This window comes from Amblyomma mixtum, chromosome 10 (assembly GCF_055824585.1).
Source record: "Amblyomma mixtum isolate Tamu chromosome 10, ASM5582458v1, whole genome shotgun sequence".
Taxonomy (NCBI): Eukaryota; Metazoa; Arthropoda; class Arachnida; order Ixodida; family Ixodidae; genus Amblyomma; species Amblyomma mixtum.
Window position 1 is genome coordinate 117823341 of NC_143021.1, and position 15740 is coordinate 117839080.

Below are 15740 nucleotides of genomic sequence, written 5' to 3' on the forward strand. Positions count from 1 at the left end.
GTGGGCCCAAGCAGGAGGGGCGAATACATAATATATGCAAAAAAGAACAGGTTTAGCAAAATTGAAAAATGTTAAATACTACAAGTTGTAACACAAAATACAGCAATAAATACAAGGCTCAGATGCAAAATACAAAAAGTAAACGTAGAAATAAATGGCTTTCAATTTAAATGCTAAAGAATCAGCTCTAGTTAAGAGATCTGGCGGACACCTGTTCCACTCCTCAATGGTGCGTGGAAAAAATGAGTATTTAAAGGCGTTAATCCTAGCACTGTAAGGGGTTAATGATTGTGTATGATGATTTCGTGTTTGGCGCGTAGTGTTAGGTTTAAGGAAGGGGTCTGCATTCATAGACAGTTTATGGTTTTTTAGTAAGAAAAGTAGTTTCAGTCTTTGAATTTTCCGCCGCAGCTGTAATGTTTCAATACCGTGAGTTTGCATGAGGGTCGTTGGTGAGTCAGTTACACGATACTTTGAAAAAATAAAATGGACGGCTTTGCGTTGAATCAGTTCAAGGGCCTCGATGTTACGTTTAGTGTAGGGATCCCAGACGGTGCACGCATATTCTAGTGATGGTCTTATTATTGAAAAGTAGGTTAATTTTTTAAGTTCAGGTGTGGCAAGTTTTAGTTTATGTCTAAGAAAGCAGAGTTTACGAAAGGCTGAGGGTTCAATAACGAGAGGGTTCAATAACTGATTGCCTGCCTGCCTTGTCTGTGATTTGCAATGCCAAATATGCCGTCTCATACCGTTCCATGTTCTCGTCAAAACCCTCACCGAGGCTTGGAGAAGTATGAGTGATGTGGCGGAGTTACATGCTTTTATTGGTGCACTACTTGCATAGACTCCGCAACATTGCGTGCTAAGTCTGAAACTGAGTATAGCTATGCAGTGTATGGATCTAGCTATACAGAGGTAGCTTGTGCACTGTGTGCAAGTTTGGCAAAATGCAACATGTTTTGTAAATCTGCTTGGGTGGAAAGCTCTCAGTGGACACATTATGGAGATAGAATTGTATTTGTTTGCTGTAGTGAGTGAGTGAATAAGCATTTTGTTTTGCCACTTTATTTTAATGTTTATTTAAGGCAAGGCAAGGAAGTTAAGGCACAGCTAGGAAAGAGTTGTACAGACAAGGGTGTGGTGATGCCTTGTTGCTCTCTGTTTCAGTGTGTACCTGGTGGACCATGCGTGGACCTGTCGGCCCCAGCAGGCACGGCAGCAGCTGCGCGAGATGCCCCGTCTGCTGCAACGCATGGCCCAGCTCATGGGGGTTCCCCTGCCTCCGGGGTACACCCTGGGACAGGTGTGTGTGCTCTTCCCACGTGGGGCTCACAATCCTGGCTTCACTTTAAAGCCTGGCTGGCCTCCACTTCACGCGTAAATGTCATCATCACCATCATCATCATCAGCCAGACTACGCCCATTCCAGGGCAAAGGCCTCTCCCCCCATGTCTTTAACCCTGTCCTTCGCCAGTTGCCGCCACCGTATCCCCGCAGACTTCTTAATCTCATCCTCCCACCTAACTTTCTGCCGTCCCCTGCTACGATTGCCTACTCTTGGAATCCACTCCGTTACCCTTAAGGACCAGTGGTTATCTTGCCTTCGCATTGCAAGCCCTGCCCAAGCCCCCACTTCTTCCTCTTGATTTCAACTAGGATGTCATTAACCTGCGTTTGTTCCCTCACCCACTCCACCCTCTTCCGATCTCTTTAACGTTACACCTATCATTTTCCTTTCCATAGCTCGCTGCGTTGTCCTTAACTTAAGCTGAACCCTCTTTGTTAGCCTCCCCGTTTCTGCCCCATAGGTGAGTACCGGTAAGATCCAGCTGTTGTATAGACCAGAATTTTGAGCCTCTCCCGGGCGCGGCCATTTTGCATCGACTGGCGCGCTGCGGTGCGGGCGTTTCCTTGGGGACTGCGGGGCTGCGGCAGTTCCGCGGCCGCGCCTGCATATAGCCGCGCTTCGGGCACTAAAAAAACATTGTCGAGCATACTTCCGCTGCGTGGCTGTGTTGCAGGAAGTATTTACGTTATCAAAGCGATGACATTGACGCGTTTTAATGTAGTTTGGCATTCAGGTTAATTGTGCCGGCACTTCGAACGCGCTCGTGCTTATATCGAATTTCGTCTTGGTGCTCCACCGCAAAGAAACTTTTTGTTCAAGATCAAGCATTAGGTGTGCGGCTAGCATGCAGTTCCAATTCCCAAGCACTCTTATTCCTTCCTGCCGGCCGGCCATAAAGACCTCCCCCCCCCCTTTCCACAAACAGGGCTTTCTTGTCGCCGCGAAAGTTTATCAAGAAATTACTGCTGTGAGCTCAACTGAGTCGCAGCGCCAACAGAAAACAAAATTCGTCATGGTTTATGCACCCTTGTGCATAAAAACGTACTTTCGCTTAATTTATCAAAGTTTGAATAGATATGAGCAGCTAATCCAGCGTTCACTAATTCTGAGGTCCGAAGTCGCGTTATTTTATTCAGGAGCTCTCGCCGCGTGTGAGAGCGTTGCGTAGCCGTTTGGCTAAGTGTGGAAAATGTAATGAAATCGCGCATAGTATTTTTCTATGAATAAGGTAGATACCGCACCGCTGCGGTGGCTCAGTGGTTACGGCTCTCGGCTCTGGCCGAAAAGACGCGGGTTCGATCCCGGCCGCGGTGGCCGAATTTCGATGGAGGCGAAATTCTAGAGGCCTGTGTACTGTGCGATGTCAGTGCACGTTAAAGAACCCCAGGTGGTCGAAATTTCCAGAGCCCTTCACTACGGCGTCCCTCATAGCGTGAGTCGCTTTGGGACGTAAAACCTTGAAAAACCAAACCAAACTAGTGTAGATACCAACAACAGAAAGATACTGTAGATAAACCTTTACCCCCCAGATCCCCCTGACATGCGTGCGGAAAAAGCAGCTGAAATCGGTAGCGGTCGTGCTTACAATCCTGTGCATGAAATCTGTTTAATGGGAACAAGAGCAAGCTCAGCGCAAGGATGCCGAACACGTACTGGTGATTGAAAACACGCGCTCCGTCGGGACAACCTTCAGTCTGCAGCTCGTCCATCCAGTTACTACTCCACTGAGTCAAATCAATAGATCTACATTCTGAGGCATAAAATTATCATAGATGATATCGCACGTAAACGGCGACAACAAACGACACGACAGCGCAGAAATCTGCTTAGAAGTGCCGGTTTCCAGTCCGTACCTGGTCGACTACCCTCGGATGTCACGTTAACGAGTAACTGCGCACAAGATAACCGCAGTACTGTCTGAAAGAGGGAAAATTTGAGTAGTGACGCACAGCACACACCCTCATAGGTTAGCTGATGGAGCACAACAACGGCAGAAGTGAACCCGTAAACATGCGTTCTACGTGCGGCGCCGGCGCGACCCGCAGTCCCTCGGGCCGCGCGCGCCGACAGATGGCGACTGGTGTCGAGAGTAGCAGCGCGCCCGCAGCCTGCGTGCGAGGGTAAAAAAATCTGGTCTATACTTTTCTCTTGAGGGATATTGGTAAACTGCCATTCATGATCTGAGAGAACCTGCCACATGCGCTCCACTCCATTCTTCTAGTTATTTCCCTCTCATGACCCGGATCTGCGGTCACTACCTGCCCTAAGTAGACATATTCTCTTACTACTTCCAGCACCTGGCTACCAACTGCAAACTGCTGTGCCCCCATTCATAAAGCAAATGTCCAGGTTCTAATAGTGCTCCTGAAATTACACAAGTTCGCAACAGTTATCATTTGGTCCATTTGGAGCAGCTCATCTGAGTTATGTGAAAGGCCAAAGGCCCAGGGACAGTATTCTATCCATCCAGTGCCTTTTTATTTTTCCCCTCAACAGTTTTCTTGGTGGTGGCAACATTTTTTTAGCCTTTTCTAACTTGCAGAAACTCTATTTTCAGTGATAATGCCCCATTTGTTGTTATAACACAATAACCTGTCGGTAACCTATCAGTATCAGAAGGTTAGGTGGGGAGATGAGATTAGGAAGTGGCAGGGTGGCCGCAGCTGGAGACATGGGAGACAGCTTTGCCCTGCAGTGGGCGTAGTCAGGCTGATGATGATGATGACCCCTTAAGGGGGGAAAAGGGTCTTAGAAATAAATTTTTATTAATGAAGTCACAACTATGAAATCTTCAGGGAACATGCATTTTTGCGTGCTGATTCCAAGTATGTAATTTAATTTTATTTACAGCAAGTCATTGTGCACTTATGCAATATGTTAGGTAACTTTTGCCGACAGTTTGAAAGAAGTTATACTACAGGGAACTTGTTAGATTGCATGCCATTGGTTTCTCTTGACATCAGACTATGCAATAAGGGTGAAATTATCATCCTGCCTGTTATAGAGGGTGAGTTATAGGATTCTGAAATCATTAGTTTCTTCCCGTTTGTGAAGTGGCAAATTCAAAACCCTGTAACTCAACTCATGTGATAGGCAGGATAATAATCTTGCCCTTATTGCGTAGTTAGATGTCAAGACAGCCCAATGGCATGCGTCCTAGCAAGTTTCCTGCAGCAAAATTTATTGATGGCTGTCGGCAGTAAGTTGCATAACATATTATATAAGTGCCCAATGACTTGTTGTACAAAAAATTAAATTACATATTTGGAATCAGCACGCAAAACTACATGTTTTTTGTAGATTCTATTGTTGTCACTTCATTAACAAAATTTCTTTTCTAAGACCAGCTTGCCCCCTTAAGTCACTTAAGAGGGCAGTGCGACGGCAGTTTGTTCTGGATTCATCGCGCATGAATGGAAGTTGAAGACGACAACATCCAAAGCACAGTGCGAGAGACTGGCAGTTAAACACTTGGGGTGTTAGGCAGTGGCGACGGCGTAGTGGTCTAATGCAGTGCCCAGCGAAGCCGATCTGTTTGTGTCGACCGCGGATTTGAATCCGCTCGTGGCCATTAGCAGTGTTGTTTTTTATTTATTTATCACGTCCTCTGGCCACCAGCTGCTCTGACACCTCTGCTACACTTCCTTCTCCAGTATCAATGTCGACACTGTTACAGCCGGCGGCGATGGATATTCAAATTTGGCGGCGCACTGTGATTGGTCCTTGGTGGTCATGTGACAACTGTGAGGTCATTACTGACTAGACCAGTCACGGAATTTCCTTGTTCCCCACAGGACCGTCCTGAGCTGGTGGAGGCAGTGTTTGAGCGCATGTGGCTGCACAACCAGACGTACAGTGTGGCCGGACCACTGGCCACCACTGAGGACTCCGTGCCCGTCTGGTGAGCCCTCTGGTTTCTGGTGCCGCTCCGTTGTTTTTTGTTTATTTACACTTACATCCTAGTCGAAATCAAGAGAAAGAAATGGGCTTGGGCAGGGCATGTAATGCAAAGGCAAGATAACCGCTGGTCCTTAACGGTAACGGAGTGGATTCCCAGAGAGGGCAAGCGTAGCAGGGGACGGCAGAAAGTCAGGTGGGCGGATGAGATTAAGAAGTTTGTGGGGATACGGTGGCCACAATTGGCAAAGAAGGACAGGGTTGATGGGAGAGACATGAGAGAGGCCTTTGCCCTGCAGTGGGCGTAGTCAGGCTGATGATGATGATGAGTTGTACTGAGGTGTGCGTGAACGAACTCTGGAAAGTCGAGTTATGAGTAAGGGTATGTCTGAAATTTCAGTTTCAACTATGTGTAGATGTTGGGGGACGTGTGGCACATCCATGCAGCTTGATAAAATACTGCAGATCTTGATACAGTTGGAGCTTCTGCTAAGATGGATGGCTGGGTGGATGTTAGAGTGTTTGCCATCATTCTGCCTGATGATGTGGCAAATCCTTCTTGTGTGAGCGATGGAAGGAGGCGCAACTGTTTGAAAGTACGAGGACACTCTGCGGGACGACTGTACCACAACGCTACCCTGGCTTGGCACACAGGATCAATTTATTTTATTTATTTATTTATTACCTGCATCGCCTGTTTCAGGCATTACAGCAGGGGGGACATCTTTGTAACAGAAATCGCTTCGAAATCACATGCGCAAAACGTGGTAAAAAGTATCATTTGCTAGCACCGAAACAACATTTGGTGGCAAAGCATTCCAGTCTCTGATCGTACGTGCAAAAAAAGAATAATGCAAGACGTCACTTTTAAAAGAAAGTTAACGAGCTTTCAGGGAGTGGTCACGCCTTTTTGATATATAAGATGGAGATTCTATGAATAGATCTCTACTTATACTGGTTTTACAGTAGTACCGTATTTACTCGCATAATAGGCGCACTTTTTTTCCAGAAAATCCGGCTCAAAGTTCGCGGTGCGCCTATTACGCGGGGTAAAATTTCCGTAAATTTTTCGACTCGCAAAATTGAACACACCGCGTAAACGCACTCGTGTACGGGCCACACCCTGTTTTCGCGAAGAAAATATTGAAAAAAAAAAAAGATCCGTGTAGGGCCGCACCGAAACTTTCCACAACACACGCCTTCGGAATGCACGCGCCGAGGCGTCCGCGATCGGCTCCGGCTGCGCGCAACGGGCGCTTGATCGCGGAGGCCACACACGCGCACAGGAGCTTCCATATGCCGCCCACGGAGGGCGCCCAAGGCCAAGCTCATCATCATCATCGTTTTCCTCCGCCGCGAGCTTTCGCTATCTTTATCGCCATCAGCATCACCAGCTCGTTTTTTTTTTGTTGTTGTTGCTGTCAAGTGCCGGGATTTGCGGTAGCGCGATAGTTATCGTGGTTTATGGCTTTGCTGTGGAGCGTTGCTGTTTTAGCTCGACGGGCAAGCACCTTAACAGCTACACGGCTGGGAGTTTGCTCTCGAACACGGCAAGCGTGAGGCAGGTCGGAAAATACGACGTGGCCGAGAAGTGCGGCAGTTGCGACTGCGGCGTCCCTAAATTTTCGTACGTGACTCCAAGCGCCGAGGTTTTTGTGGGCCTAAGTCGGGAACGTTTCCGGCTGGAGATGAAGCTTTCCAAACAGACGATTAAAGTGAGCATCCCTGAAAACTGTGTGCGGCTGTTCTACGCGATGTCGTTGTACGTGCTGTGGGTCCGCAGCAGCTGCGACGGCAGCAGCACTAGTGAGGACTAGTAGTCAGTTCAGCAAAAACTTTGTTAAAATAAAGATTGGGAAGCGGGGGGTGGCGAGGCGTTGGCTTGCAATCGTGTAAATACAGTACTGATCACAGTGCCAAGTTCAGGATGCGCCTATTATGCGCGGAAATAAAAAAATCTGATTTTTCTCGCCCTAACTTGGGGTGCGCCTATTATGCGAGTGCGCCTATTACGCGAGTAAATACGGTATATATTATGAAAAAATTTTAACCTCAAATCTTTCCTGCGCTCCTTCAGCTCCTGCCATTCCAGTTTGGTTTTAATTTCTCGCACACTAAGATTTCTGCTCCAATTACCGTGAACAAACCTCGCTGCCCTGTTTTGTATCTTCTCAGTTGCATCAGCAAGTTCGGCAGTATACGGATCCCAGCACACGCAAGTATTCTAATAACGAGCGAACATTGGTAGAATATAACTTTTCTTTGAGACTACTTGGTAGCTGACTAAAATTGCATCTTAAGAATCCCTACACCCAAGTAGCTGTAGTCTTTACGCAGTTAATGTGTTTTGCCCATCTAAGATCTGACGTAAAAAGAACTCCCAGGTATTTATGTTCTGAAACCCTTTTAAAATCTGTGCTACCTAATGTATAAGTGTTTATTTGATATCACCTCTTTCTTGTAAAAGTGACGTGTACAAACTTTTCCACCTTAAGAGACATCTTCCATTTAGTGCACCATTCCAGTACTGCATTCAGATCACTTTGCAAGCGTTCATGATCACATGCATTATCAAACACCCTGTAGACCACATGTAGCGATTAGTGATGTCACAAAAGTGCATTGGCCAGCCTGTTCAGATGTGGACACATTGGAAGTAAGACTGTTTTCTTTTTTTTAAATGCGTAAGCATTGTATGGCTATGCTTGCGGTTTTGTGTCATCACGAGCTTGTCTGCACGATTACGTCCAAACAAATGGGTTTATGCAAAAAAGAATGGTACCATTGGATAAAGCATCAAAAAATTCCTTCCGGGAAATCAGGAGGTTGAGATGGGTTAATTAGTTAATTAATTAGTTAATTAATTAAAGCCAGAAATGTCCAAAAAGTGGGCTGGGCCGAGGCAAAAGGGGTGCCAAATTTCAAAACGCCGGATGTGTGGGTGGAGCCAATGGGTGGCGCCAAATTTGAAAACGAAGCATGGCACGAAGTTTGAAAACTCAGATGGGCATTCGATGGAACTTGATTGGGGTATCGACAAGGTATCTATAACTGATCGACACGGTATCTATAACTGATCGACACGGTATCTATAACTCTCTACGGTATCTATAACTGATCGACACGGTATCTGTAACTGATCGACACGGTATCTGTAACTGATCCACACGGTATCTGTAACTGATCGACAAGTTATCTGTAACTGATCGACAAGTTATCTGTAACTGATCGACAAGTTATCTGTAACTGATCGACAAGTTATCTGTAACTGATCGACAAGTTATCTGTAACTGATCACAGGTTATCTGTAACTGATCGACAGGTTATCTGTAACTGATCGACAGGTTATCTGTAACTGATCTACAGGTTATCTGTAACTGATATACAGGTTATCTGTAACTGATATACAGGTTATCTGTAAGTGATATACAGGTTATCTATAAGTGATATACAAGTTATCTATAAGTGATATACAAGTTATCTATAACTGATAGGGGTGTGCGAATACCAAATTTTTCGAATACGAATACTTGATTACGAATATCGAATCGAATATCGAATAATCAAGGACAGACGCATTTAACCACTACAAAACTTTTATTTGAGCACCCAGGAACACCACCGTTCAACTATCGATGATTAAATGAATACAAAAGGTGTGTGTGTCTGCACAAAAACTATCAAAGTCTCGAACATTACTCTTAGAAGAGTGGAATTATAAGAGAGGTTGGTTAGTACACAGCATTAAGGCTAGCTTGCCATCAGCACAAAAGCGCATTGCTGGGATGAACATAAAAGGTTGTCGTGAAGGTTAACCAGCTGCTACACATGGTCAGGCATAAGTAGTTCCCTTCTAGCTGAAACGACTCCTCCAGCCACAGAAAATGCCCTCTCACTTGGCACTGACCAGGCACGTATTGCGAGGTACTTCGTGCACAGCTCTGACTATAGCAGCTTCGCAGGTATAGCCGCAAAAAAGCTCACCAGCGCAGTCAGTTACAGCACGACCTTAGGAGGAAGGAAAAATTTTCCTTCCTCGAAGGAAAAATTCGAAGGAAAAATACTCCTTCATCCATGCGGATTGCTCTGAAAGCCGCAATGTTGTTACGTCTCTGTCAATAGGGCTTGCGGACCGAAATGAATGCTGGTGCTCACAATGATTATTCGGCTAGATACGAATATTCGCGTCGGCTCGAATACTCGAAAGAACACGAATACTAGGATTTCGAATCGAATACGAATACTAAAAATATAATATTCGAAATATATTCGAAAATTTCGAATATTCGCACACGCCTAATAACTGATATACAGGTTATCTGTAACTGATATACAGGTTATCTATAAGTGATATACAAGTTATCTATAAGTGATATACAAGTTATCTATAAGTGATATACAAGTTATCTATAACTCATATACAGGTTATCTATAACTGATCTACAGGTTATCTGTAACTGATCTACAGGTTATCTGTAACTGATATACAGGTTATCTGTAACTGATATACAGGTTATCTGTAACTGATATACAGGTTATCTACAGTCAAGCCCACTTATAACAATATTCAAGTGCCATGGAAATACCATTGTTATAACCAATAATTGTTATAACAGGGTTGTGCCGAAAAAAAAAATAAAAGATGACAAACTTTAGAGAATTTATTGACAGGAAGGACCTGGAGGGATTTGATTGTTCTAATGCCTGTAAAAGCTTGTTAATTCGAACTTCAGGAAACCGGAACAATGTTCACTGATGACCAAAGCACCGCCATCACTGCTCCACCAGGAGCTTCGCGCACCTCCACGTCACAGGAATCATTCTTATGGGAAATTCAAGAAGCATGCAGAACTAAGGCTGTGGTGACAGCTAACAAGAGAAAAAAACCGGCGCTGGCTGCATGCACGCGCACTGCTCAGACTGATTTGGGGTGTGCATAGCCAATGCAGCAATGCAGCAGCTCTCCTGACGTGATGACGCCTGCCTCTTTTGCTATCGTGGCGTTGCTGCGCCAGCTTAGTCCATTGGTCGGCCCCACATGCGCACGCTTTTGTGTTGTAAGCATGGTTTTGATGGTGTGATTGTAGCATTTCCTTGTTTTTTTTTCCATAATGGTTGACATGGTTGACGCTCAATTGCCAGATTTAATTGTTATAACCAATAATGTGCCTTGACAGCATTGCTATAAGCAGTTTATTTTACCATAGTAGTAGTTTGGCTTGTAGTTTGGCAGCTGCGCCATTATACAATGCGTTAAGGGGGGGCATGGCTCTTTCACATCGAAAATTCGCAAAAAAAAGGGGGTGGTAAAATGGCACCACGGCAAAGCTGATGGTGCCATGACTGACCATTGTTATATCCGATATATTGTTATAACCAGTATTGTTATAAGTGGACTTGACTGTATAAGTGATATACAAGTTATCTATAAGTGATATACAAGTTATCTATAAGTGATATACAAGTTATCTATAACTGATATACAGGTTATCTATAACTGATATACAGGTTATCTGTAACTGATATACAAGTTATCTGTAACTGATATACAGGTTATCTGTAACTGATGTACAGGTTATCTGTAAGTGATATCAAGTTATATATAAGTGATATACAAGTTATCTATAAGTGATATACAAGTTATCTATAAGTGATATACAAGTTGTCTATAAGTGATGGCCAAGTTATCTATAAGTGATGGCCAAGTTATCTATAAGTGATGGCCAAGTTATCTATAAGTGATTGATAAATTATCGATAAGTGATCGACTTCCTGTTTGAGAGTCTCGACTTCTGATCGCAATTCTCAGTTGACGTGCAAAGTGTGGAAGTGTTACGTCGATGTCATATACTGTGATGCCATGCTTACGCATTGCTCCAATGCGGGTGCCTCAGTGATCTGTTTTTTTTTTTCATCTTGCGCCAGTGTCACACTGCTGTGGGTATAGTGTCTCTGGGAAATGGTGATTGTCGGCCGTGCTTGCAGGTACGTGATGGATGAGTTTGGGAGCAGCATCCAGCACGACAGCCGCAGTCCCAGCTTCCGCTGTGTGCCCTTCTACCAGCTGCCCCAGAGGGAGGCCTACAGCATCCTCTTCCCCATCCGGGATCTCGCCCACAGGGGTCAGTGGGAACTGAATGCGATCGCCTCTCTACACTCCATTGCATACGTAGCAGGCAACACTGCAGAGGTTGCTAAAGTAGTGCATCCGCGAAACCATATTACTCCGCCACGTATCATTCGTTCTTCTCGAGACTCCGGTCATTGTTTGGATGAATACAAAGGGCGGTATAAAGCGATGTGGTACCATTGAAAATCACGGTTGAAGCTGTGAGGCACTCAGTGTTCGGCCTCTCTGGCCACAGTTTTCACGGAGAGTGAACTACTTTTTGGGTGCGGATTTTGTAGAAGCGATTCACCCTACCAACCGCGTATCATACCGCCACGTGTACGTTGCAGGACGAAAATGTGGCAGGAGGTAAAACGAAGTCCAGGAGGTGCCAGTCACGGCACTTAAGATCTGTCGCTACAAATATGTTTGTGTTCGCTTCGGTTGTATGCCGAACTACTTTTTGCGCGGGGACTTAGCCTGCGTGAACAGGCATGCTAGCTTTGGCAGCGTTGCCTGGTATGCATGAAATAGAGTATAGCTGCTGCTGATGATGGTGGCTTGTGGCTGTTCTCTTTGTGTAGGGCAGACGCAACGTATGCATCCTAGCTGGTTTGATGTGCGGGCATCTCAGGCACCATCTCTTGGTGCTGCGGCACGCTCCGCTGTGCTTGTAGTTTGGCAGCTGCGCCATTATACAATGCGTTAAGGGGGGGCATGGCTCTTTCACATCGAAAATTCGCAAAAAAAAGGGGGTGGTTTTCAAATTTTGTCATATTCGGATTCATGAGGTCATTTTGCACCTGACATCGAATTTTTAGAAAGAAATAACCAGTATTTACTTCATAATAGCCATTTAAGTTTCCGAAGGCGCATGAGTTGCCTCTTAAATTTAATTTTTTTTTTTTAAGGCAAATTACGCCTCGCCGTCTCTTGGTACCTATGTGCTCCCCGAGCTTGTTTGAGTCTCGCTCGAAAGCTCGCACCTCCAGTTTTCTTTTCAAAATCGGTAAGCAACACTGTGATGCTTCCGTTCGCGGACAAAATGACCAGAGAGAGAACGTGCGCGCCGCGTTTTCATTGGTTAGAAAAGCCATGTGATCAAAATGGCGCTCTGTGATTGGTTAGGCTTGTCTGCTCCAGAAGTGCGGCGCCATTTTGAGAGAGTCTACGCCGCGACCATGGCCGTGACGAAGTTGACGAAGTATCACTCGTTGCATTGGTTCAGCGCCCAGAAAAGTAGAACACTCAAAAGGCACAAGGAGCCTGGACCAGCGCAGCCTCATCAGAGCGGAGGTCAATGTGTAGTTGGCGTGCTGCCAACCGCATCGTGAACATCAACGACCGTGAAGTGCGTCTCGATCCGCGCCATCAGCAATGATGCGTCGCCAGTGCCGTCGCTGGCTTCGCTACCGAGCAACAACAACAAAAACACAGTTAGAGTCGCCACTAGAATTGAGGCAGCCTCTGCAGGGCAAAGATTAAAGTGCGGTTGGTGCGTTGCCAACCGCGTTGTGAACAACCACGAAGCGTGTCGCGGACCCGTGCCGTTGACGGCGACCCACCTCCAGTGTCGTCGCCGGTTGTGCTACCGGGCAAAAGCAACGAAAACGTAGTTCCAGTCAACGCCAACCATGCCATGGGCGTCCGGAGGGGGGGGCAAGGGGGGGCGGCTGCACCCCCCTGGAAAATCACTCACTCGAACCGTGAGTGATGGCCGCACGCCAGGGGCGGTGGTGCGCTCAGCCAAAAGGGTAAAAGCAGCCCCGCCTCGACGCTTGGTCACATCTGCGAAATGCCGCGTCCGGGCGCGCGTCGTTCCGCCGTTTTCAAACCACGCCACCGCCAGCTCTGCTGAAGGACGACCTGTTGCAGACATGCAGCGGCACCGGCGAGCATGTGTTTCGAGCCGTCTTGAGATGGGTGTCTGTTTCTTTGATCTCTAGAGAGATAGCGACACGGAGGCAGACAGTGCACAGGGCACAGGTGGTGGTGGTGGTAGTGGTTTATTTAAAAATAAAAAATAAAAAGTGAAGCAAAAGAGTGTTGCCGGCTGCGGCAATTGCTATCTAATATCTTAAGCACCCGAGCTGCAGCCGGCGGAAACGAAAGGGAAAGGGAGAGGATAGTGAGGAGAAGTATAGAGGGGAGCGACAGCGAGAAAGGACAAGGGAGAGCTTTGTACACTATTTACAAAATACAAAAGTAATCAAGTTCGCGCCGCTCGCGCGCTAAGAGGGCACAGGTCGCTCGCTAGAATCAGGATACGTTCGTACGCCGGCCACCGATGAATTCTTGAGGGGGGAAGGACAAATCAGCCGTGTCCACCCCCGCTTTGTCGGGCTGCTCAGGGGCAAGCGGGCGACGAGTTGGCGCCGCCGCCGCTCGCTGTCTTCTCCGATCCACGGGAGAGCTCAGTGCGGTAGAAGCGCCGCTTTCAGAACCTTCGGCAAAGGGGATTAGCTGCTTTTGTTCACGGCGACGCAGTCTCCAGAGGCGCCCCCACACCAGCGTTCCTTGCGTCTTCTCCGAAAACCAGCGCCTTTGGTCAACGCAGCCCGATGGCGCTTGCCTGGCTCGCCTGTCACCTCTGGCTGAGCCTCAAATCACAACAGCGCCCATGTACTGTGCGTGTCAGTGCATGGTAAAGAGACCCAGGTGGTCGACATTATCCGAAACTCTGTACTACTCCGTCCCTTATAGCCTGAGTCGTTTTGGGGCTCTGAACCCCATAAAAGCACAAAAACAAATTTTCCGACCGAATTAGTTGCGGGTGTCCCTTCCCCTCGGAAGTCGCGCGGCGTTCCTTACACCCCAAAAGTGCGCATTCATGGATATTGTGGCAAGTAAGCCCTTGCACATGTGCGCGCCTCTGTGTTTGTGCTTCGGTGTTTTTAGTGGCGGGTTGTCAACGAAGGTGAGAACAACCAAGACAGCGGACGAGAAAACGACGAGCGGCGAGCAGTGTGTGTGCGGTTGCTCGACTGTGCGGATGCGCGAGCAAGATGGAGCGAGGTGTATGAAGCTGCGAGCGTGCATTTATCTTGTAAATAAGTTTGCGTTGTATATAGTCATCTTTTGTTTTCAACGTACTCGTTCAACCATTTTTCCAATCAATATATATGATGACTGTGCACTGAGAGCGTATAATGAAGCACAGAAATGAATTTATCACCCGTGTAACTACGCAATTCGCCCAGAAAAATCCGAGGCGCCTACAGTTGCTGTTCAAGGAAGACTGACTGAGTGACTGTAGTTGCGTGTTTGTGAACATATTGCGCTGTGTGCTGGTCATCAATTCGGGTGAGTCGAGAACCCGTATGCAGTAAGACTGAGCACTTCGAGTATTGATAGTATCTTTTTGCATTTTTATTAATTTTAATTGTTTCTTTGTTGATAAACTCCAATGTATCTCTACAATCCGCGCTTTAATTTGCTGCTTGTAATTTTCTTTCATGTGTGTATTTTACTTATTTTTTATTTATATATAAATAAATAAATTTACTCCGCAAATAGTGCCTTTTCGCTACGAATATACCCCCCCCCCCCTCCGGCGCCAACAACCAATGGGCCCCCCCCTGAAAAAAATTCTGCGGACGCCCTTGAACCATGCCACCGTCCAATTCCCCGCCGGCCATGCCGTGAATGACAGCGCATCGCCGGTGCTCTTGCCGGGGCTCTTTCCTCTTTTTCGTTGCATAACCCTCCTCGCAGTGCCGCCCCTCCGCCTACGCTCTAGCTGTGTGTCCGTCACATTTTCCCGTTTTCGATTATTTACTGGATGTTTCTATTGCACTGATCTGTGCACCTTGTTTGAATTATTCGTAGCGGCGACTTGGGTTTTCCCGCGTTGAACTTGCACTGAGTTCAGGAAAGTAAAAACAGCGCTAAATTCTACACAAAACACACAGAAAGACGGACAGGATGGACAGCGCCCGTCCTGTCCGTCTTTCTCTGTGGTTTGTGTAGAATTTAGCGCTGTTTTTACTTTCCTGAACACAATGTCACACCAACTAGCCCCGCAAAAGGTGCTGTTAAACTTACACTGATACCGTGAAAACGTTACCATGTTCAGGCATTGCCGGATAAGTGTTGTATTTGGCATTCGAGGGAAAAGCCAAGAAATTAATTTATGCTTTGAGCAAATGCAGCGAGAATGAAACAAACTAGATGCAGCATCACTATTCTCTCCGTACACTTTTTGAGAGCTGGATGCATTCCTTCTAGGACTGTGGCAAGCGGTAGGTCAACTGCACACAAATTTATTTCCCTCTGGTGCAAAGTAAGGAGTGTGAACATTACAAGAAAACCCAAGTCGCTGCTACGATTGATTCAAACAAGGTCCATAGATCAGTGTAATAGAAACATCCAGTAAACAATCGAAAA

At 46.4% G+C, this 15740-nt stretch overlaps 1 protein-coding gene across 2 annotated transcripts in view; it reads left to right on the plus strand.

The window, feature by feature from the left end:
• TTLL12 (Tubulin tyrosine ligase-like 12) overlaps positions 1-15740 on the plus strand; it is a 71822-nt gene that overhangs the window by 7717 nt on the left and 48365 nt on the right. For both annotated transcript variants that reach the window (XM_089565105.1, XM_089565106.1), the window contains exons 4-6: positions 1168-1303; positions 5143-5249; positions 11231-11367. In XM_089565105.1, the coding sequence (XP_089421231.1) occupies positions 1168-1303; positions 5143-5249; positions 11231-11367 (380 nt within the window). The remainder of the gene's footprint in view (positions 1-1167; positions 1304-5142; positions 5250-11230; positions 11368-15740) is intronic.